General features: G+C 52.7%; 1 protein-coding gene across 1 annotated transcript; it reads left to right on the top strand.

The window, feature by feature from the left end:
* Nucleotides 1–926: 926 nt before the first annotated feature.
* Nucleotides 927–23,173, top strand: LOC116955005 (ephrin-A5-like). The gene is made up of 4 exons (XM_076052682.1): nt 927–1,700; nt 8,225–8,290; nt 9,088–9,171; nt 13,743–23,173. Exons 1-4 carry the CDS (start codon nt 1,523–1,525, stop codon nt 13,856–13,858), a joined length of 444 nt encoding a protein of 147 aa, XP_075908797.1. The 5' UTR covers nt 927–1,522; the 3' UTR covers nt 13,859–23,173.
* The last annotated feature ends 847 nt before the right edge of the window (nt 23,174–24,020 follow it).

The following is a 24,020-nucleotide window of genomic DNA, read 5'->3' as shown; positions in this document are numbered from 1 at the left end:
CCACGTTTCGCAAGCGTAGAGAAGGGAGGGAATGACCGTGGCCGAGAAGACCTGAAGCTTAGTGCGGAGCGACAGACCAGGTAGCTTCCACACAGCGTTACGCAACCGATGAAAAGATATTGCCGCTCGACTGATTCGGAGTGAGACCTCTGCTGTTAAACTGGAGCCAGTCATAAGCACACTGCCCAGGTATGGGAAACTCTCCACAACTGCCCCATCACCGATTGGGGTGGTGGGGGTGGAGTGTCCGATGGTACAAAATACCCAGGCAGGTGCTTAGTTTTGGTGGGGCTGATGGTAAGGCCCCACCTCTTAGTGGCACGCTCCAGTCTCAGCAGCAGCGTCTCCAACTCCTCCTCTGAATGAGCGGCTATTACCAAATCATCGGCATACATAACGTGGTTGACCAATAGGGAGCCATCCCTTGACCGCACCTGGGCATCGATCAGCCTCCCATTATATCTGTACCATATGGAGATTCCCCCGGTACAGCTATTGAAGGCTTCACGAACTACGTGGTCAAAATAGATGTTAAATAATGTGGGAGCCAGAGGACATCCCTGTCGCACCCCAAGGTGTACAGGGAATGGCTCTGACTCCCGGCCACGTAGTTTTACCCGGGCCCGCTCACCATCATGAAGGTCCTTAATGATCATGAGCAGTGGGTCAAGGACTCCGAAAGCGCGAAGAACCCAGAGCCCAGGCCTACTGATGGTATCATAGGCCTTGACCAGATCAATAAAGCAGAGATGTAAGTCTTGTTGGAATTCCCTACACCTCTGCTGTAGCAGAAGGACAGAAAATATGGCATCTGTGCAGGACCGCCCTTTCCTGAAACCACATTGGGGCACCGCAAGCCTCTCCTCAGCGTGCCTGGCAAGGCGATGTTGAATAATCCTTCCCAGGCCCTTTCCCGGCACACTGAGGAGTGAGATGCCCCTGTAGTTGTTACAGTCTGTGCGGTCCCCCTTCTTAAAGAGGGGGACCACCAGGGCACACACGTAGACACACACACACGTAGATAGACACACACACACACGTAGATAGACACACACACACACGTACACACACACACGAAGATAGACACACACACACGTAGACACACACACGTAGACACACACACACGTAGACACACACACACGTAGACACACACACACGTAGACACACACACGTAGACACACACACACGTAGCCACACACACACACGTAGACACGCACACACACAAGCTCTTCTCACAGTTCTCCCTACCCTCCAAGTCTACCTCTCCATCCTCCACCGCACCCCCAAAACCTAACCCCGCATCTCCGCCTTTGTATCTCCCTCCACCCCCCCCCCCCATCCACCACTAAGCCTGCAGCGGGAAGACTTCTTCATCGAGGTGCAGATCAACGACTACCTCGACGTCTCCTGTCCCCACTACACGGAGCCCGGGCCGGGCCCCGGCGGAATCCCCGGAGGAGGAGGAGGAGGAGGACGCCCGCCGCAGTGGCCGGCGGTCGTGCCCGAGACGCACCTCATCTACATGGTGAACTTCGACGGCTACAGCGGCTGCGAGCCACAAGGCCACGGCTTCAAGCGCTGGAACTGCAACCGCCCCCTGGCGCCCCTCGCTCCCCTCAAGTACTCGGAGAAGTTCCAGCTCTTCACGCCGTTCTCGCTCGGTTTCGAGTTCCAGCCCGGCCAGGAGTACTACTACATCTGTGAGCGCGTGCGCGCGTGTGTGCGAGCGTGTGTGTGAGCGTGTGTGCACGTGTGTGTGAGCGTGTGTGTGTGAGCGTGTGTGTGTGAGCGTGTGTGTGAGCGTGTGTGTGTGAGCGTGTGTGTGAGCATGTGTGTGTGTGTGTGCGTGTGTGTGTGCGTGTGTGCGAGCGTGTGTGCGTGTGTGCGAGCGTGTGTGTGTGTGAGCGTGTGTGTGCGTACATGTCTGTGTGTGTGAGGTACCGTGTGTGGTACTGTGTGCGCGTGTGTCCATGTGGTACTATGTGTGGTACTGTGAGCGTGTGTCTGTGTGGTACCGTGTGGTTGTCTGTGTGTGGTACATTGTGTGAGCGTGTGTCCGTGTGGTACTGTGTGTGGCACTGTGTGTGATTGGAAAGATGCCCTGGTGGTCCCCCTCTTTAAGAAGGGGGACCGCACAGACTGTAACAACTACAGGGGCATCTCACTCCTCAGTGTGCCGGGAAAGGTCCTGGCAAGGGTTATTCAACATCGCCTTTCCATGCACGCTGAGGAGAGGCTTGCGGAGCCCCAATGCGGTTTCAGGAAAGGGCGGTCCTGCACAGATGCCATATTTTCTGTCCGTCTGCTACAGCAGAGGTGTAGGGAATTCCAACAAGACCTAGATCTCTGCTTCATTGGCCTGGTCAAGGCCTATGATACCATCAGTAGGCCTGGGCTCTGGGTTGTTCTTCGTGCTTTCGGAGTCCCTGACTCTCTGCTCACGCTCATTAAGGAACTTCATGATGGTGAGCGGGCCCGGGTAAAACTACGTGGTCGGGAGTCTGAGCCATTCCCTGTACACCTTGGGATGCGACAGGGCTGTCCTCTGGCTCCCACATTAATTAAAATCCATTTTGACCACGTAGTTCGTGAAGCCTTCAATAGCTGTACCGGGGAATCTCCATATGGTACAGATATAATGGGAGGCTGATCAATGCCCGGGTGCGGTCAAGGGATGGCTCCCTATTGCTCAACCACATTATGTATGCCGATGATTTGGTAATAGCTGCTCATTCAGAGGAGGAGTTGGAGACGCTGCTGCTGAGACTGGAGCGTGACACTAAGAGATGGGGCCTTACCATCAGCCCCACCAAAACTAAGCACCTGCCTGGGAATTTTGTACCATCGAACACTCCACCCCCACAACTCCCAATTGGTGATGGGGTAGTTGTGGAGAGAGGGCAGTGTGCTTATGACCGGCTCCAGTTTAACAGCAGAGGTCTCACTCCGAATCAGTCGAGCGGCAATATCTTTTCATCGGTTGCGTAACGCTGTGCGGAAGCTACCTGGTCTGTCGCTCCGCACTAAGCTTCAGGTCTTCTCGGCCACGGTCATTCCCTCCCTTCTCTACGCTTGCGAAACGTGGACCCCCTAAGGGAACATCTTCGCCGATTAGAAACATTTAGGCTAGCCTGCCTACGAGCCATCCTGGGTTTAACCAGGCTGGATTGTGTGAGGAGCTCACAAATCTATGAAAGATCTGGGCAAGGTCTCATCGGTGAGCTCCTCCGGCGGACAAGGCTGCGATGGCTGGGTCATGTAGCCCGCATGCCCAGCCACCGCATGCCGAAACAGCTTTTGTTCGGCCGGATCGAGGGGGCTAAACGGGCGCGGCACGGGCTAGAGAAGAGATGGAGTGATGTGGTACAGGACGACGTGGAGCTGAGTGGACTTGCCGATGACTGGTACCAGCGGTGTTAAGATCGCCTCTGTGGAGGAGGCTCGTGAAGGACGCTACTGGGCAGTTGGAGGTAGTCGTCCTCCAACAACAACGGAGGGCGGAGGAGCGACGCTCACAACAACGAGCGGAGCGCCGGGTGGCGAAAGCACAGCAGGTTGGCACAGTAGGGGGCACAGGTAGTGTATCAGCAAGTTATCTCCGTCAGTCGACCCGTGGCACCTGGGTCTGCTCCGTGACCTCCTGCCAGCGGGCGTTCGACACTTCACGTGGCCTCAAGGTGCACATAGCCTGGCACAAGCGTCGTGGTGACGTCACCGCCACTTAGTGGCGAATGGCGGTTGTTGTGTGTGGTACTGTGTGTGTGTGTGGTGCTGTGTGTGTGTAGTACTGTGTGTGTGTGTAGTACTGTGTGTGTGTGGTGCTGTGTGTGTGTGGTACTGTGTGTGTGTGTGGTACTGTGTGTGTGTGTGTGGTACTGTGTGTGTGTGGTACTGTGTGTGTGTGTAGTACCGTGTGTGTGTGTAGTACTGTATGTGTGTGGTACTGTATGTGTGTGGTACTGTGTGTGTGTAGTACTGTGTGTGTGTGTAGTGCTGTGTGTGTGTGTGTGGTGCTGTGTGTGTGTGTGTAGTACTGTGTGTGTGTGTGGTGCTGTGTGTGTGTAGTACTGTGTGTGTGTTGTAGAGTGTGTGTGTCGTACTGTGTGGGGAGCGGTAGTGGTTAGCGCTACGAACCTGGCCACTCGAGTTCGAATCCCGATCACGGTCAAAACCGGTGGCGATTATCTGAACCGGTCCTGGGCCTCCCCTAGGTCGAATCGGCCTCAAATGAGTACCCGGTGCAGTGTGTAAACATCGCCACTGGGGAGACAAAGGCGGTCGGGCGTGGTGCTCGCCACCCTCCCCCTCGTGTGCCAACCCGGCCTTCATCGGTGCTGCTCGCTGACAGCTCTTGCCCCAACAGTCGGGCGCATGTTTGTCTCTCAGATTAACACGTGTGTCTGTGTCTCTGTGTCTCTGTGTCTGTGTGTGTCTGTGTGTGTCTGTGTCTCTCTGTGTCTCTGTGTCTGTGTGTATCTCTGTGTCTCTGTGTCTCTGTTTGTGTGTCTGTGTGTCTGTGTGTCTCTGTGTCTCTGTGTGTCTGTGTCTCTGTGTCTCTGTGTCTGTGTGTCTGTGTCTCTGTGTGTGTGTGTGTCTCTGTGTCTGTGTGTGTGTGTCTGTGTGTCTCTGTGTGTCTGTGTCTCTGTGTCTCTGTGTCTCTGTGTCTCTCTGTGTGTGTGTGTCTCTGTGTCTGTGTCTGTGTCTCTGTGTGTCTCTGTGTGTCTCTGTGTCTCTCTGTGTCTCTGTGTCTCTGTGTCTCTGTGTGGCTCTGTGTGGCTCTGTGTGTTTGTGTGTGTCTGTGTCTCTGTGTGTCTGTGTCTCTCTGTGTGTCTCTGTGTCTCTGTGTGTCTGTGTCTGTGTCTCTCTGTGTCTATCTGTGTCTCTGTGTGTCTCTGTGTCTCTCTGTGTCTTTCTGTGTTTCTGTGTGTCTCTGTGTCTCTGTGTCTGTGTCTCTCTGTGTCTCTGTGTCTCTGTGTGTCTCTCTGTGTCTCTCTCTGTGTCTCTCTGTGTCTCTCTGTGTCTCTGTGTGTCTCTCTCTGTGTCTCTCTGTGTCTCTCTGTGTCTCTGTGTGTCTCTCTGTGTCTCTCTCTCTGTGTCTCTCTGTGTCTCTCTGTGTCTCTCTGTCTCTCTATTTCTGTGTCTCTCTGTGTCTGTGTCTCTCTGTGTCTGTGTCTTTCTGTGTCTCTGTGTGTCTCTGTGCGTCTCTCTGTGTCTCTCTGTGTCTCTGTGTCTCTCATATTAACACGTGTCTCTGTGTCTCTGTGTGTCTCTCTGTGTCTGTGTATGTCTCTCTGTGTATCTCTGTGTCTCTGTGTCTCTCTGTGTCTCTCTGTGTCTCTGTGTGTCTGTGTCTCTGTGTGGCTGTCTCTCTGTGTCTCTCTGTGTCTCTTTGTCTCTCTGTGTCTGTGTCTCTGTCTCTCTGTGTCTCTGTGTCTCTCTGTGTCTGTGTCTCTGTGTGTCTCTGTCTCTCTGTCTCTCTGTGTCTCTGTGTCTCTCTGTGTCTCTGTCTCTGTGTGTCTCTCTGTGTCTCTCTCTGTGTCTCTGTGTCTCTGTGTGTCTATGTGTCTCGCTGTGTGTCTATGTGTGTCTCTGTGTCTCTCTGTGTGTCTCTGTGTGTCTCTCTGTGTGTGTCTGTGTCTCTGTGTCTCTCTGTGTCTCTGTCTCTGTGCGTCTCTCTGTGTCTCTCTGTGTCTCTGTGTGTCTCTCTGTGTCTCTGTGTGTCTCTGTGTCTCTCTGTGTCTCTGTGTCTCTCTGTGTCTCTGTCTCTGTGTGTCTCTGTCTCTCTGTGTCTCTGTGTGTCTCTCTCTGTGTCTGTGTCTCTGTATCTCTGTGTCTCTGTGTCTCTGTCTCTGTGTGTCTCTCTGTGTCTCTCTGTGTCTCTCTCTGTGTCTGTGTCTCTGTGTCTCTCTGTGTCTCTGTCTCTGTGTGTCTCTGTGTCTCTCTGTGGCTGTGTCTCTGTGTCTCTCTGTGTCTCTGTGCGTCTCTCTCTGTGTCTCTGTGCGTCTCTCTGTGTTTCTCTGTGTCTCTCTGTCTCTGTGTCTCTGTGTCTCTCTGTGTCTCTGTGCGTCTCTCTATGTGTCTCTGTGCGTCTCTCTGTGTCTCTCTGTGTCTCTCTGTGTGTCTCTGTGTCTCTGTGTCTCTCTGTCTCTCTGTGTCTCTCTGTCTGTCTGTGTCTCTCTGTCTCTCTGTCTCTCTGTGTCTCTGTGTGTCTCTCTGTGTCTCTCTGTCTCTCTGTGTCTCTGTGTCTCTCTCTGTCTCTCTGTATCTCTGTCTCTCTGTGTCTCTCTCTGTCTCTCTCTGTGTCTCTCTGTGTCTCTCTGTGTCTCTGTGTGTCTCTCTCTCTGCGTCTCTCTGTCTCTCTCTGTATCTCTGTGTCTCTGTGTCTCTCTGTGTCTCTCTCTGCATCTCTGAGTCTCTCTGTGTCTCTCTGTGTCTCTCTGTGTCTCTGTGTCTCTCTGTCTCTCTCTCTCTGCATCTCTCTGTCTCTCTGTGTCTCTCTGTGTCTCTCTGTGTCTCTCTCTGTCTCTCTGTATCTCTGTGTCTCTCTGTATATCTCCGTGTCTCTCTGTGTCTCTGTGTCTCTGTGTGTCTCTCTCTGCATCTCTGTATCTGTGTCTCTCTGTGTCTCTGTGTCTCTCTCTCTCTGCATCTCTCTGTCTCTCTGTGTCTCTCTGTGTCTCTCTGTGTCTCTGTGTGTCTCTCTCTGCATCTCTCTATCTCTGTGTCTCTCTGTGTCTCTGTATCTCTGTGTCTCTGTGTGTGTCTCTCTCTCTCTCCATCTCTCTGTATCTCTGTGTCTCTGTGTCTCTCTGTGTGTCTGTGTCCCTCTCTCTCTCTGCATCTCTCTGTCTCTCTGTGCCTCTCTGTGTCTCTGTCTCTCTGCATCTCTCTCTTTGCGTTTCTGTCTCTCTCTGCGTCTCTCTCTTTCTCTCTGTCTCTCTCTGCGTCTCTATCTATGTCCCTCTGCGTGTCTCTGCGTTTCTGTTTCCCTGGGGCTCTGTCTGTCTCTCTGCGTGTCTCTGCGTTTATCTGTCTGTCTCTCTGCGTGTCTCTGTCTCTCTGCGTGTCTCTGCGTGTCTCTGTCTCTCTGCGTGTCTCTGTCTGTCTCTTTGCGTGTCTCTGTCTCTCTGCGTGTCTCTGTCTCTCTGCGTGTCCTCTGCCTGTCTCTCTGTCTGTCTCTCTGCGTGTCTCTGCCTGTCTCTCTGTCTGCCTCTCTGCGTGTCTCTGCGTGTCTCTGTCTCTCTGTGTGTCTCTGTCTGTCTCTCTGCGTGTCTCTGTCTGTGTCTCTATCGGTCTGTCTCTCTGTGTGTCTCTCTGTCTGTCTCTCTGTCTCTCTGCGTGTCTCTGTCTGTCTCTCTGTCTCTCTGCGTGTCTCTGTCTCTCTGCGTGTCTTTGTCTCTCTGTCTGTCTCTGTCTGTCTCTCTGTGTGTCTCTCTGCGTGTCTCTGTCTGTCTCTCTGCCTGTCTCTCTGCGTGTCTCTGTCTGTCTCTCTGCCTGTCTCTCTGTGTGTCTCTCTGTGTGTCTCTCTGCGTGTCTCTGTGTGTCTCTCTGTGTGTCTCTGTGTGTCTCTCTGCCTGTCTCTCTGCGTGTCTCTGTCTGTCTCTCTGTCTGTCTCTCTGCCTGTCTCTCTGCGTGTCTCTGTCTGTCTCTCTGCCTGTCTCTCTGCGTGTCTCTGTCTGTCTCTCTGTGTGTCTCTCTGTCTGTCTCTCTGCCTGTCTCTCTGTGTGTCTCTCTGTGTGTCTCTCTGCGTGTCTCTGTGTGTCTCTCTGTGTGTCTCTCTGTGTGTCTCTCTGCGTGTCTCTGTCTGTCTCTCTGTGTGTCTCTCTGTGTGTCTCTGTGTGTCTCTCTGCCTGTCTCTCTGCGTGTCTCTGTCTGTCTCTCTGTCTGTCTCTCTGCCTGTCTCTCTGCGTGTCTCTGTCTGTCTCTCTGCCTGTCTCTCTGCGTGTCTCTGTCTGTCTCTCTGTGTGTCTCTCTGCGTGTCTCTGTGTGTCTCTCTGTGTGTCTCTCTGCGTGTCTCTCTGCGTGTCTCTGTCTCTCTGTGTGTCTCTCTGTGTGTCTCTCTGCGTGTCTCTGTCTCTCTGCGTGTCTCTGTCTGTCTCTCTGCCTGTCTCTCTGCCTGTCTCTCTGTGTGTCTCTCTGTGTGTCTCTCTGCGTGTCTCTGTGTGTCTCTCTGCGTGTCTCTCTGTGTGTCTCTCTGCGTGTCTCTGTGTCTCTGCGAGCGTAGCCACAACGGCGGTGTCTGGCAGGAAGCGCTGCTTGCGACTCCGCGTCGCCGTGTGCTGCACAATCAGTGAGTGGGGGGGGGGCACGGGGGGGGGGGCGTGAGAGGAGGGGGGTCACCATCAGGGGGGGGCACGGGGGGCACGGGGGGGGCGGGGAGGGGGGCACCAATGGAGTCATCACCTCGGCGCGAGAGACTGCTCCTCGTGATGTAGCACCACCGCCACAACCACCACAACCACCACCAAAACCACCACAAACACCACAAACACCACCACAACTACCACCATGACCACCACATCCACCACCAAAACCACCACAACCAAAACCACCACAAACACCACCACAACCACCACCATGACCACGACAGCCACCACCAAAACCACCAGCACCACAACCACCATCCGCATCTCACTGTCTCCTGTTCTCTCTCCTTGTCTCTCTCTCCATATCTCTGTCTCTGTGTATGTCTCTCTCTCTTCCTCTCTCTGTGTCTCTCTCTCTGTCTCTCTCTGCGTCTCTGTCTCTCTGTCTCTGTGTGTGTCTCTCTCTGTCTCTCTCTCTGTCTCTCTCTATGTGTCTCTCTCTCTCTGTGTATCTCTATGTGTGTGTCTCTCTCTGTGTCTCTCTCTGTGTCTGTGTGTCTCTCTCTCTGTCTCTCTCTCTGTGTGTCTCTCTCTGTGTCTCTCTCTGTGTCTATGTGTCTCTCTCTGTGTCTCTCTCTCTCTCTCTCTGTGTCTCTCTCTGTGTCTCTCTCTCTGTGTCTCTCTCTGTGTCTCTCTCTGTGTCTATGTGTCTCTCTCTGTGTCTCTCTCTGTGTCTCTCTCTCTCTGTGTCTCTCTCTGTGTCTCTCTCGCCGTGTCCCAGCTCCGAGTACGAAGCCGCTTAGTCTCCCCGGGCGGTCGCGAGTCCCCCACAAGCACACAGACACCAGTGCCCTGGAGCAGGCCGGTGTGTAACCTCCACCTCGTCAGTCACCTCCACCTCGTCAGTCACCTACTCCTCCACCTCGTCAGTCACCTCCACCTCGTCAGTCACCTACTCCTCCACCTCGTCAGTCACCTCCACCTCGTCAGTCACCTCCTCCTCCACCTCGTCAGTCACCTCCACCTCGTCAGTCTCCTCCACCTCGTCAGTCACCTCCACCTCGTCAGTCACCTACTCCTCCACCTCGTCAGTCACCTCCACCTCGTCAGTCTCCTCCACCTCGTCAGTCACCTCCACCTCGTCAGTCACCTCCTCCTCCACCTCGTCAGTCACCTCCTCCTCCACCTCGTCAGTCACCTCCTCCTCCACCTCGTCAGTCACCTCCTCCTCCATCTCGGCATTCACCTCCACCTCGTCAATCACCTCCTTCTCCATCTCGTTAATCACCTCCACCTCATCAATAGCCTCCTCCACCTCATCAATAGCCTCCTCCACCCTATAAATCACTTCCTCCACCTCGTTAAGCCTCCACATCATCAATCAGCTCCTCCACCACCTCATCAGTCACCTCCTCCTCCACCTCGTTAAGCCTCCGTCTACCCCACATCCTCCTACTCCACCTTGTCAAAGTCCACCTCCACTACCTCCACCACCTCCTCATCCTCCACCACCTCCTCCACCACCACCTCCACCTCCTCCACCCCCTCCACTTCCACCTCCTAATCCACCCCTCCTCAGCCACCACCTCCCCCACCACCTCCTCCACCACCTATTCTACCCCCTCCTCATCCTCCACCATCTCCTGTATGTGTCCATGTGTGTATGTCTGTATGTATCTGTGTGTATGTATATGTATGTGTCCATGTGTATGTATCTCTGTGTGTCCTTGTCAGTGTATGTGTGTGTCCGTGTATGATTATGTGTGTCCGTGTGTCTGTGTGTATCTGTATCTGCGGGTGGCCACGTGGAATGTTGGAACGCTCACTGCGGAGGAGAGGCTGCCACTCTTCTGCCGGGAGCTGGACCGGTACCGCCTGGATCTCTGGTATTCAGGAGGTCTGGTGGACCGGCTCTGGCTCCTGCCACCATGAGGGGTGGACAGTCCTCTACTCAGGGCAGAAGACTGCCAAACAACAGGGTGTGGCTCTTCTTCTGAACAAAAAATTAAGGGGGTGTGGGAGCATGGCGGTGAGGTGTGGGAATCTGTAAGCCTCAGGCTAATTTTGGTTCGCCTTCCCAACAACCAGAGGCGAGGAGTGGTGGTCGTGGTTGCTTATGCCGCCACCGAAGATGAACATCCATGGAGGGATACAGGCAAGGCCGATGAGTCGAATGCCTACTATGACCTCCTGTCACAGGCATTAGCTAAAGTGGCCCCTCGGGATAGAGTCATCCTGTTGAGTGACTTAAATGCCAAAGTGGGTCATGATGCTGGCACCGGGTCTGGAGTGATTGGAAGGCATGGGCCAGATCAGCTCAATAACAACAGCAGGAGGCTGCTTGACTTTTGTGCAGCCCATGGGCTTGTAATTACCAACACGCTGTTCCGGCATCGGTGCATCCACACAACATCATGCATGCATGCTGGGTCCAAGCAAGAACATCTGCTGAACTCTGAGGTGACGGAACAGCGGATGCAGGCCCATGTCCTTGACACCGGGACCTACTGTGGAGCTGATCTTCCCACTGACAACCGGTTTGTCTTCTGCAAGATGCGCCTGCCATTCTTCCACTCCAGTGGTGGGTGTATATACAGGACACTATTCAAATCCACAATGGCCTGGTCTCAGCTAGATGATTAAAGTTGCAAGCGAGAATTTCATCATCTTGATTTAAAGCTTTCGTGACTGCAGGGATTCATATTCTTGGTTCTTTCGGTAAAGTCACATAGAAGGGAAACAATAAAATAATAAAAATATAAAACAATAAAATTTTCACGACGTTTCGACAGCAACACAAGCAATCATCATCAGGTGTGAAAACCACAGCAATACATTTTCTTGCTGTGGTTTTCACTCATAGGGGGTGACTTCTTCCTCCAATATTTGAGGCACTGCAGCCTCAGCAGGGTCATCCCCACTTTTCCCCATGGTGTTTTTCCAGGATTTCCCCACCCCAAGACCTCAGAAAATGTTCTTGCTGTGGTTTTCACACCTGATGATGATTGCTTGTGTTGCAGTCGAGACGTCGTGAGAATTTCATTGTTTTATTTTTTCATTATTTTATTGTTTCCCTTCTACCTGACTTTACCGAAAGAACCAAGAATATAATTTCATCATCGTTTGCAGCTGGGGTTGGCATCGTCACCCACTATTCCTGATGCCGAGGGGAAATGGGTGAGGTTTAGGATTGTCGCTTATGCAGGTGCTATGGCTGCTTTGGGTACATGGTCCAAACCTCCCCAGAGATCCTGGCTGACAGAGGGGGTGTTCGTTCTGGCTGGCTGAGAAAAAGCGTCAGACCCACTCTCATTGTCTACAGCATCCCACATCAGAGAATGAGGATTACCGCAGCCTTCGCTCGGCGGTTCGGAGAGCCGTGAGATGCTGCAAGGATGGGTGGTGGTCACGGGTTGCTGAGATGGAATATGCCTCAGTGGCAGCGATCACAAATCACTCTTTAATTCCATCCAAAAAGTAACTTGTAGTGCCACACCTATCACCATCATTAGGGGAAAGAACGGTCATCCAATCTCCGACCCCCAGGAACAGATTTGCAGATCTGATGGAGCTTTTTGTGAGGTCTTGGGGCGGGGAAATCCATCAGCCTGGAAAAACACCATGGGGAAAAGTGGGGATGACCCTGCTGAGGCTGCCGTGCCTCAAATATTGGAGGAAGAAGTCACCCCCTATGAGTGGCTGGCAGAAGCGCCATCTGTTGAGGAAGTATAGAAAGCGATCCAGAGTCTGATATCAGGAAAAGCACCGGGCAGAGATGATCTCCCAAGCGAAATGCTGAGGGTGGCGTTTGTGCGCAAGCTGCCCTACATGACGTCATAATAACAATCTGGACCACTGCACGGGTTCCGCAGGAATGGAAAGATGCCCTGGTGGTCCCGCTCTTTAAAAAGGGGGACCACACAGACTAACAACTACAGGGGCATCTCACTCCTCAGTGTGTCGGGAAAGGTCCTGGAAAGGATTATTATTCAACATTGCCTTTCCAGGTACACTGAGTAGAGGCTTGCGGAGCCCCAATGCAGTTACAGGAAAGGGCAGTCCTGCACAAATGCCATTTTCTGTCCGTCTGCTACAGCAGAGGTATAGGGAATTCTAACAGGACCTACATTTCTGCTTTATTGACCTGGTCAAGGCCTGTGATACCATGAGCCATGACCAGGTTGTTCTTTGTAGTTTCGGAGTCCCTGACTCTTTCCCCACAATCATGAAGGACCTTCATGATGGTGAGCGGGCCTGGTTAAAGCTACATGGCCGGGAATCGGAGCCATTCCCTGTTCACATTGGGGTGTGACAGGGATGTCCTCTGGCTCCCATATTATTTAACATCTCTTTCGACCACGTAGTTCTTGAAGCCTTGATGGCTCTACCGGAGGAATTTACATCTGGTAAAGAAACAATGGGAGGCTGATCAGTGCCCGTGTGTGGTCAAAGATTGCCTCCCTATTGGTAAACCATGTTATGTATGCTGATGATCTGGTAATTGCTATTCACTCAGAGGAGAAGTTGGAGGCGCTGCTGCTGTCAAACCGGCTCTGGTTTGACAGCAGAGGTCTCACTCCGAATCCGTCGGGCGGCATTGTTTTCATCGGCTGTGTAATGCTGTGTGGAAGCGACCTGGTCTGTCGCTCCACACAAAGCTTTTGGGCATTTCAGCCACAGTCATGCCCCCCCCCCCCTTTTATATGCTTGTGAAATGTGGACCCCCCCCTAATGGAACATTTTCGCTGGTTAGAAACATTTAGACTGGCCTGCCTATGATCCATCCTGGGTTTATCCTGGCTGGATTGTGTAAGGAGCTCACAAATCCTTCAATGATCTAGACAAAGCCCCATCGGTGAGTTCCTCTGGCAGGCAAGGCTGCGCTGGCTGGGTCATGTAGCCCGTATGCCCAGCCACCGCATGCCTAAACAGCTTTTGTTCAGCCGGATAGAAGGGGCTAAATGGGCGTGGCACGGGCTAGGGAAGAGACGGAATAATGTGGTACAAGATGATGTGGAGCTGAGTGGACTTGCCAATGACTAGTACCAGAGGTGTCAAGATCGGCCTCTGTGGAGGAGGCTCATGAAGGACGCTGCTACTGGTCAGTTGGAGGCAGTCATCCTCCAGCAACAACGGAGGATGGTGCATAAGCCAGTCATCTCAGTCAGTCGACCGATGGCACCTGGGTCTTCCCCCGTGACCTCCTGCCAGTGGGCGTTCGACACTTCACGTGGCCTCAACGTGCAACATAGCCTGGCACAGGTGCTGTCGTGACATCACCGCCACTTAGTGGCGAATTGCGGTTGTTGTTGTATCCGTATGTGTCCATGTTTCCGTGCCAGTGTCTGTCCGTCTCTGCCCGTCTCTGTAAGTATCCGTACGTGTCCGTGACGGCATCTGTGTGTGTATCCGCGTGGTGTCCGTGTTTGTCCGTAGATGAGTCCCGGGCGTCCACGGGCCAGGCGACGCCGTCTCTGGGCTCCTCGCGGTGCCGAGCGCCGCTTGTAGCCCTGCTGGCGCTGCTCACGGCCACCGCCGCTCCACACACGTAGACCGCACGCACGCACGCACGCGCGCGCGCGCACGTAACAAATGTAGACCCCCCCCCCCCCCCACGTACACACGTACACACGTACACACACACACACGTACCAATACCCCGCCATTCGTCACTAAGTGACGGTGACATCACCACGGCGCCTGTGCCAGGCCAGGTACACTTTTGAGGCCACGTGTCGAAGGCTCGCCGAACGCGCACACGTACGCACGTGCACACACGTGCGTACGCGCGCACACACACCTCCGATGAGCACGGTTGCCTACGTACTGTGTGAAAGAAGTTCTACGTACACATGCAAAGGCACATGCGCATACGCACGGAGACGCGGCTGCTCTGCAAAAAAACGCACGCACGCACACACACACGTATCCACACACACGCGCACACACGCGCGTATCCACACACACGTGCACACACACGCGTATCCACACACACCCGCACGCTGCCCTGTGCGTGCTCGGCCCAGCGACCACATTCCGGATTCACCTCGGTGCGGTTCACGTTTCCCGACAAGCGATATCACTCTCCCTCTCCGCTCTCCCTCCTCGCTCTCACCTCGCATGCTCTCTCTTCTCCCTGTCCCTTCTCTCTCTCTCTCTCTCTTCCTCTCTCTTTTCTCTCTTTTCTCTCTCTCTCTGCCATCTCTCTCTCCCTTCTCCCACTCCCTTCTCTCTCTCTCTTTTTTTTGCTTCGTTCATCATTTCGGTTTTTTTTTTAATGCTTTACTTTATGTAACCCCCCACCAACCCCCCCTTTTAAATGAAAGACCCAACATTTTGTTTTATAACTACGACAAGTGCTGCATCTGCACGCAGCCCTTCCCACAGTCCTACGGCCTCCGACGGGTAGCTCACAATCTGCATGCACAGAGCTCTCTACCGTCATCTGCCACCGAGCACACGGCCTCCTCCAGCGCCCACTGATCCTTGAAGGCCGGCACGGCGTGGGTCAGCCGCGCGTGGCGGAACTCCGGCCCACACACCCTGGCTCCGACCAGAGCACGGAAGATGCCCAGGCTGCTGGCCGGACGTTGCCCCTCCAGGGCCACCTTCCTCGCCCTGTATATGGCGAGCTTGGCGTAGCCGAAGAGCACGTTGACCAGCCCCTGAAGATGTTGGGGTCCGTCGCCCTTCGGGTATCCAAAGATGAGGACCGTCGGGGAGAAGTGGAGGCTGAACCTTAGGAGGATGTTTCTCTCTCTTCTCCCTGTCCCTTCTCTCTCTCCCTTCTCTCTCTCCCTTCTCCCTCTGCCTTCTCTCTCTCTCGCTCTCACCTCCATTGCTCCCCCTTTCACATCTCACGGTGAGTCAGAGACTGCCAAGGCGCCGTGGGACAAAGGAAAAAGGTCCCCCACCTACCACGTGTAGCCCACACAGACTGTTGGGGCAAGTGCTGTTAGGAGCGAGTTGCAGCAGCGCCTGTGAAGGCCGGCACACGAGGGGGAAGTGGGGTGGGGGGCCAGCACCACGCCCGTCCGCCTTTGTCTCCCCACTGCCGCACCAGGTACACAGTAGTCCCTCCCTTAACATTCTAATCCGGTTCATATTTTGCCGCGGTGGCTAGGAGATGTTGACTCCCTCGCCTGGTTTCCAGGAGGTCGTGGGTTCGATCCCGACCCTGGCGCCTGCTGCTGTATATTTGGAGTTTGCGGTGTCTCTCTCTCTCTGTCATCATCATCACGGTGGCTGAGATGTTAACTCCCTCGCTTGGTATACAGGAGGTCGTGGGTTCGATCCCGACCCTGGCGTCTGCTGCTGCTGTATATTTGGAGTTTGCGGTGTCTCTCTCTTTCCCCCTGTGGTCGCGTCGATTTTTCTCCAGCTCCTCCAGTTTTTTCCCCTCCACGTTTAGAATCAACATCACCACGCATTTAGAGTCATTTGGCCCGCTTATACATTTCCATGCGGCGACGACGACGACGATGATGCTGATAGGCCGCCACACTTCGTTGGGGATATAATTTGCAATGGCCAGGGTCGTGTTCTGAACAAAGAGCTACATCGCAGCTCTGTGGGGCCTTACCTGGTAACATAAAAATAATAGTTTAGTTAACTAGTGTTAACCGAAATAACTGTTAATCGAAGGGGGTGGTGGGGGAGGTGGCTCTCGCAATCACTATTAATTCACTAATGAGTTGAAAAATTGAGTAAAAATCACTCAGTCTACTAGAGAGAGAGCTGTGTCCCACTGCTAAGATAGAAGACGCGTTAATGTTTAAGGAAGCCAGTGGAGGTTTGAACCCTTTCGCGGATGGTCGTCGCTGATTGGCTCCACCCCCCCTCCCGCCCCACTTAACCGGCGGCTCGGATTGGCTGAAAATCGGCGCTGTGCGCGTGACGCAATGCAATCACGTGCCCGCGAGTCATTTTTGTTACCGTTGACGCGTTACCGTGAGTCTAAAATGTTAACGTTGATGCGTTACCGTGAATCAAAACATGTTACCGCTGACGCGTTACCATGAGTCAAAACATGTTACCGTTGACGCGTTACCACGAGTCAAAACATGTTACCGTTGACGCGTTACCATGAGTCAAAAAATGTTACCGCTGACGCGTTACCATGAGTCAAAACATGTTACCGTTGAAGCGTTACCACGACTCTAAACATGTTACCGCTGACGCGTTACCATGAGTCAAAAAATGTTACCGCTGACGCGTTACCATGAGTCAAAACATGTTACCGTTGAAGCGTTACCACGACTCTAAACATGTTACCGCTGACGCGTTACCATGAGTCTAAACATGTTACCGTTGACGCGTTACCATGAGTCAAAACATGTTACCGCTGACGCGTTACCATGAGTCAAAACACGTTACCGTTGACGCGTTACCATGAGTCAAAAACATGTTACCGCTGACGCGTTACCGTGAATCAAAAAATGTTACCGCTGACGCGTTACCATGAGTCAAAACATGTTACCGCTGACGCGTTACCGTGAGTCTAAAATGTTACCGTTGACGCGTTACCATGAGTCAAAACATGTTACCGCTGACGCGTTACCATGAGTCAAAACATGTTACCGTTGAAGCGTTACCATGAGTCAAAACATGTTACCGTTGAAGCGTTACCACGACTCTAAACATGTTACCGTTGACGCGTTACCATGAGTCTAGAATGTTAACGTTGACGCGTTACCATGAGTCAAAACATGTTACCGTTGACGCGTTACCACGACTCTAAACATGTTACCGCTGACGCGTTACCGTGAATCAAAACATGTTACCGCTGACGCGTTACCATGAGTCAAAACATGTTACCGTTGACGCGTTACCACGAGTCAAAACATGTTACCGTTGACGCGTTACCATGAGTCAAAAAATGTTACCGCTGACGCGTTACCATGAGTCAAAACATGTTACCGTTGAAGCGTTACCACGACTCTAAACATGTTACCGCTGACGCGTTACCATGAGTCAAAAAATGTTACCGCTGACGCGTTACCATGAGTCAAAACATGTTACCGTTGAAGCGTTACCACGACTCTAAACATGTTACCGCTGACGAGTTACCATGAGTCTAAACATGTTACCGTTGACGCGTTACCATGAGTCTAAACATGTTACCGCTGACGCGTTACCACGAGTCAAAACATGTTACCGCTGACGCGTTACCATGAGTCAAAACACGTTACCGTTGACGCGTTACCATGAGTCAAAAACATGTTACCGCTGACGCGTTACCGTGAATCAAAAAATGTTACCGCTGACGCGTTACCATGAGTCAAAACATGTTACCGCTGACGCGTTACCGTGAGTCTAAAATGTTACCGTTGACGCGTTACCATGAGTCAAAACATGTTACCGCTGACGCGTTACCATGAGTCAAAACATGTTACCGTTGAAGCGTTACCATGAGTCAAAACATGTTACCGTTGAAGCGTTACCACGACTCTAAACATGTTACCGTTGACGCGTTACCATGAGTCTAGAATGTTAACGTTGACGCGTTACCATGAGTCAAAACATGTTACCGTTGACGCGTTACCACGACTCTAAACATGTTACCGCTGACGCGTTACCATGAGTCAAAACATGTTACCGTTGAAGCGTTACCATGAGTCAAACATGTTACCGTTGAAGCGTTACCACGACTCTAAACATGTTACCGTTGACGCGTTACCATGAGTCTAGAATGTTAACGTTGACGCGTTACCATGAGTCAAAACATGTTACCGTTGACGCGTTACCATGAGTCAAAACATGTTACCGCTGACGCGTTACCGTGAATCAAAAAATGTTACCGCTGACGCGTTACCATGAGTCAAGACATGTTACCGTTGACGCGTTACCACGAGTCTAAAATGTTAACGTTGAAGCGTTACCATGAGTCTAAAATGTTAACGTTAACACGTTACCATGAGTCTAGAATGTTAACGTTAACACGTTACCATGAGTCTAACGTTGATGCGTTACCATGAGTCTAAAATGTTAACGTTGATGCGTTACCATGAGTCTAAAATGTTAACGCGTTACCATGAGTCTAATATGTTAACGTTAACGCGTTACCATGAGTCTAGAATGTTAACGTTGACGCGTTACCATGAGACTAAAATGTTAAGGTTGATGCGTTACCATGAGTCTAAAATGTTAACGCGTTACCGTGAGTCTAAAATGTTAACGTTAACACGTTACCATGAGTCTAAAATGTTAACGTTGATGCGTTACCATGAGTCTAAAATGTTAACGTTGACACGTTACCATGAGTCTAAAATGTTAACGTTGACACGTTACCATGAGTCTAAAATGTTACCGTTGATGCGTTACCATGAGTCTAAAATGTTAACGTTGACGCGTTACCATGAGTCTAAAATGTTAACGTTGACACGTTACCATGATTCTAAAATGTTAACGTTGACACGTTACCATGAGTCAAATGTTAACGTTGATGCGTTACCATGAGTCTAGAATGTTAACGTTGACACGTTACCGTGAGTCTAAAATGTTAACGCGTTACCGTGAGTCTAAAATGTTAACGTTAAAGCGTTACCGTGAGTCTAAAATGTTAACGTTGATGCGTTACCATGAGTCTAGAATGTTAACGTTGATGCGTTACCGTGAGTCTAAAATGTTAACGCGTTACCGTAAGTCTAAAACGTTAAAGCGTTACCGTGAGTCTAAAATGTTAACGTTGATGCGTTACCATAAGTCTAAAATGTAAACGTTGACTCGTTACCATGAGTCTAGAATGTTAACTTTGACGCGTTATCGTTAAGTCAACCGTGGCGAGGTCCTCTGTGGGAGGCGTTAAACCGTTAACCGCAACAACAAAACACGCGAATCGATGTCACCGTTAACCAAGGGACTAACTGTAACTCATTTAAGGCTGAGTCGACCTAGGGGGATGTCCAGGACCGGTTTGAGTAATCGTCACTGGTGTTGGTGGTGGCCACGAGCGGGAATCGAACTCGGCTCTCTGCCGGGTTCGGAGCGCAGCGTAGCGCTAAGCGCTGCTCCCCACACACACGCACAGGATTACACCACAACGCGGTGTGGTGTGTGGGTGGATGAGTGGGTGGGTGGGTGAGTGGGTGGGTGGGTGGGTGAGTGGGTGGGTGATTGGGTGAGTGGGTGGGTGAGTGGGTGGGTGATTTGGTGGGTAGGTGATTGGGTGAGTGAGTGGGTGAGTGTGTGGGTGTGTCGGTGAGTGCGTGGGTGGGTTGGTGAGTGAGTGGGTGGATGATTTGGTGGGTAGGTGATTGGGTGAGTGAGTGGGTGAGTGAGTGGGTGAGTGGGTGAGTGAATGTGTAGGTGGGTGAGCGTGTGAGTGAAGGTGAGTGAGTGTGTAGGTGGGTTGGTGAGTCCGTGAGTGGGTGGGTGGGTGAGTGAGTGAGTGGGTGAGTGAGTGGGTGGGTGAGTGTGTAGATGGGTAGGAGGAGGTGTGAGTGCGTGTGTGAGTGTGTTGTAGGTGGGTGACTGAGTGGCTAGGTGGGTGGCTGGGTTAGTGAGTAGGTTAGGAGGGGGTGTGAGTGGGTGAGTGTGTAGGTGGGTGAGCGTGTGAGTGAGTGAGGGTGAGTGTGTAGGTGGGTGAGCGTGTGAGTGAGTGAGGGTGAGTGTGTAGGTGGGTGAGCGTGTGAGTGAGTGAGGGTGAGTGTGTGGGTGAGTGAGTGAGTGAGGGTGAGTGAGGGTGAGTGAGTGAGTGTGTAGGTGGGTGAGTGAGTGTGAGTGAGTGAGGGTGAGTGAGTGTGAGTGATGGTGAGTGTGAGCTTCACAACCGTGTAAAAAAAAACTCTTTGGTTCTTTCGGTAAAGTCGCGTGGGAAATAAAAATCAAATAATAATAGAATACGACGTTTCGGTTGCAACACAAGCAACCATCATCAGCTCAGAATGAATGGTAAACCACAGACACGGCGACAACACAGGCAGACGCACACGCAGAGAGAGAGAGAGAGACACACGCACAAAGACACGGCGGCTGGCGTGCTGAAAGAGCGGTCCATCGTGAGAGAGACGACCACCAGACCCAGGACTCGAACCCAGGCTGCCTCCGGCACGCCACAATTACGCTTGGCGCACTGCGCCGCGATGCAGCTGTCGACCTGAGTTTGATTCCCGGCCCACGGCTGTCATCAGTTGGCGGGCGACTCTTTATCTTAACCGGGCGCGCACATGACCCAGAGTGGCGAGGTATGGTCAAACAGCTCCCCAACCCCCACTGTGGTTCACTCCTCTCTCGCCTCCACTCACCACCCGACTCGCCTCCACTCACCGGGCGTTAGAGAGTCGCCGTGCGTTAGAGAGTCACCGTGGGTAGAGAGTCGTAGAGAGTCACCGTGGGTAGAGAGTCACCGTGGGTAGAGAGTCGTAGAGAGTCACCGTGGGTAGAGAGTCACCGTGGATAGAGAGTCGTAGAGAGTCACCGTGCGGAGAGAGTCACCGTGGGTAGAGAGTCACCGTGGGTAGAGAGTCACCGTGGGTAGAGAGTCACCGTGGGTAGAGAGTCGTAGAGAGTCACCGTGGGTAGAGAGTCGTAGAGAGTCACCGTGGGTAGAGAGTCGTAGAGAGTCACCGTGGGTTGAGAGTCACCGTGGGTAGAGAGTCACCGTGGGTTGAGAGTCGTAGAGAGTCACCGTGGGTAGAGAGTCACCGTGGGTAGAGAGTCACCGGGGTGTTCCGTGTGTAGCTTGTACTCACAGCTTGGATGAAGACACTTGATTGATTGATTGATAGACAGACAGAGAGACTCGCCGGACAGGGACAGACACGGACAGACGGACAAATTGGAAGACAGGCGGCCTACCAAGAAAGCAGGCAGATCTCAAATACAAAGACAAAGATTCCCCCTAAAGCCTTAACAGACTGTCGGGGCAAGTGTCGTTAGCGAGCACCTATGAAGGCCGGAACGGTACACGAGGGGGTGGGTGGCCAGCACCACGCCCGACCGCCTTTGTCTCCCCAGTGGCAATGTTTACACACCACACCGAGTTTTCTATTTTGTTCGTATGGCTATGGAAGGCCCCACAAGTAGCGACGGTGTGTGTGTGTGAATGTGTGACTGTGTGTCACTGTGTGCATGTGCCACTGTGCGTGTGTGTCACTGTGTGCATGTGCCACTGTGCGTGTGTCACAGAGATCCACAGACTTGCATAGAACCACAGAGACCCATAGAGACCCACAGAGACTCATAGAGACCCACAGAGATACAGAGACTCACATAGAACCACAGAGACCCATAGAGATCCACAGAGATACAGAGACTCGCATAGAACCATAGAGACCCACAGAGATCCATAGAGATCCAGAGACTCACATAGAAACACAGAGACCCACAGAAATTCAGAGACCCACATAGAACCACAGAGACCCATAGAGATCCAGAGACTCACATAGAAACACAGAGACCCAAAGAGACCCACAGAGATACAGAGACTCGCATAGAACCATAGAGACCCATAGAGACCCACAGATCCATAGAGATCCAGAGACTCGCATAGAACCACAGAGACCCATAGAGATCCAGAGACTCGCATAGAAACACAGAGACCCATAGAGACCCACAGAGACCCATAGAGACCCACAGAAATTCATAGACCCACATAGAACCACAGAGACCCACAGAGATACATAGACTCACATAGAAACACAGAGACCCATAGAGACCAACAGAGACCCATAGAGACTCACATAGAACCATAGAGACCTATAGAGACCCACAGAGATCCATAAACTCACGTAGAAACACAGAGACCCATAGAGATCCAGAGACTCGCATAGAACCACAGAGACCCATAGAGATCCAGAGACTCACATAGAAACACAGAGACCCATAGAGACCCACAGAGACCCATAGAGACCCATAGAGACCCAGAGACTCACATAGAACCATAGAGACCCATAGAGACCCACAGAGATCCATAGACTCGCATTGAACGGGATCGAACCCACGACCTCCCGCATACCAGGCGAGGTAGTTAACATCTAGCCAACGTGGTGATGGATGCCCATTGCCGTGTCCACGATGGCACCGCTCCCCGTTGCTCTTCCGTGCCCCCCACCCCCCACACCCCCCACCCACCCCCCACCCCCCACGTGTAGCTGCTCGCGTGTATGTGTCCGTGTGTGTGTCCGTGTGTGTGGGGAGCGGTGGCGCAGCGGTTAGCGCCACGCTGCGCTACGAACCCGGCGAGCCGAGTTCCGATTCCCGCTCACGGCCACCAACACCGCGTTGACGATTTATCTGAACCGGTCCTGAGCCCTCCCCTAGGTAGACTCGGCCTCAAACGAGTAACCCGGTGCCCGTGCGTAGTAAAAATCGTCACTGGGGAGACAAAGGCGGCCGGGCGTGGTGTTGGTCACCCTCGTGTGCCGATCCGGCCTTCATAGCTGCTGCTGCTGCTCGCTAACAGCACTTGACCCCAGCAGCCTGTGCAGGCTATACGACAGGGGCGGGCTTCTTTGTCTTTGTAGCACGTGGTTGGCGATGGTTTTGGATTAACCGGTTTTAGTTTAACCGGTTTCAGTGTAACCGGTTCTTGTCGCGCGAGGTTACCTGTACACTGGCCACGCGAGACTTTGGCGTGTTCACGGCCACCCCCACGTCCGCCCGCGATGATGATTATGCAGTAATTAAGACGCGATGCGATTTATATATATACGGTATATAATATTGGCTTACACACAAAAAAAACAGTTGCAGCTCTGGACAAGTCGTCACGGTAATTTATAATTGTTAATTATTATTTTGGCGTCTTTTTTTTGTACCGATGTCGGGTTTTTTTTCTCCTCTCCCCTCTCACTTGTAATTAATGATTATCTTGTAATTAATTATGATTCTCTGTGTGTGTTTGTGAATATTATTTACTGCATTGCCTTCGGTTTGTCGTCCAATCAGAAGGCCGCGTTGCGCGCGCGCGCGCGCGTGTTAGGGCTGTACCACTTGAGAGTTGTGGCCGGGGGGGGGGGGGTGTTGTAGTGTGACAGCTGCGCCCTGAAGAGCATTGACCGCAGTTCACATTCGGACTGGTCCATTCACTCCCAGTGCTTGGTGGAGGAGGAGGGGGGGGGGGGAGTTTCTGTTCTTTAAATCGTGAAGGACGCCGCTACTGGGCAGTTAGAGGCAGTCGACCTCCAGCAACAACGAAGGGCGACGCTCACAACAACGCGCGGAGCGCCGGGTGGCTAAAGCACAGCAAGTTTGCACAGATGGTGGATCGGCCACTCATCTCAGTCGGGCGAACGCATTGTCACCTGCCGGGTATGTCCCGTGACCTCCTTGCCAGAGGTCGTTCGACACTTCACGTGGCCTCAACGTGCACATAGCCTGGCACAAAGCGCCGTGGTGACGTCACCGCCACTTCGTTGTTGTTGTTGTTCTTTAACAGTTGTCACGGTAGGGGCGGGGGGGGTGGTACAGCTGGTGGTGCATCTACCGGTGGTCATCTCAGTCGGCCAACCCATGGCACCTGCTGGGTCAGTCCCCGTGACCTCCTGGTCAGCGAGAGCCTTCGACACCACACGTGATAGCCTCAACGTGGTGCACCTAGCCTGGCACAGGCGCCGTGGTGACCTCACCGTTACTTGGCGGGTGTTGGTGTATTTACCACTGATAAAGACAAAGGTCACAACACCCTCCCCCTCCGTATAGCCTTCACAGACTGTTGGGGCAAGTGCTGTTAGCTACGAGCAGCAGCAGCAGCAATACCTGTGAAGGCACTCG

This window comes from Petromyzon marinus, chromosome 57 (genome assembly GCF_048934315.1).
Source record: "Petromyzon marinus isolate PM22_M1 ecotype Great Lakes invasive population chromosome 57, UKy_Petmar_22M1.pri1.0, whole genome shotgun sequence".
NCBI classification, from domain to species: domain Eukaryota; kingdom Metazoa; phylum Chordata; class Hyperoartia; order Petromyzontiformes; family Petromyzontidae; genus Petromyzon; species Petromyzon marinus.
This window is presented reverse-complemented; position numbering and strand designations above follow the sequence as displayed.

What these genes read in the sequence shown, in the direction of transcription:
- LOC116955005 (XM_076052682.1), top strand. Translation starts at nt 1,523, where the DNA reads ATGGTGAACTTCGACGGCTACAGCGGCTGCGAGCCACAAGGCCACGGC. An exon ending in CCAGGAGTACTACTACATCT is followed by an intron (nt 1,701 to 8,224) that starts GTGAGCGCGTGC and finishes CTGCGAGCGTAG; the next exon opens with CCACAACGGCGGTGTCTGGC. An exon ending in CAGTGCCCTGGAGCAGGCCG is followed by an intron (nt 9,172 to 13,742) that starts GTGTGTAACCTC and finishes GTTTGTCCGTAG; the next exon opens with ATGAGTCCCGGGCGTCCACG.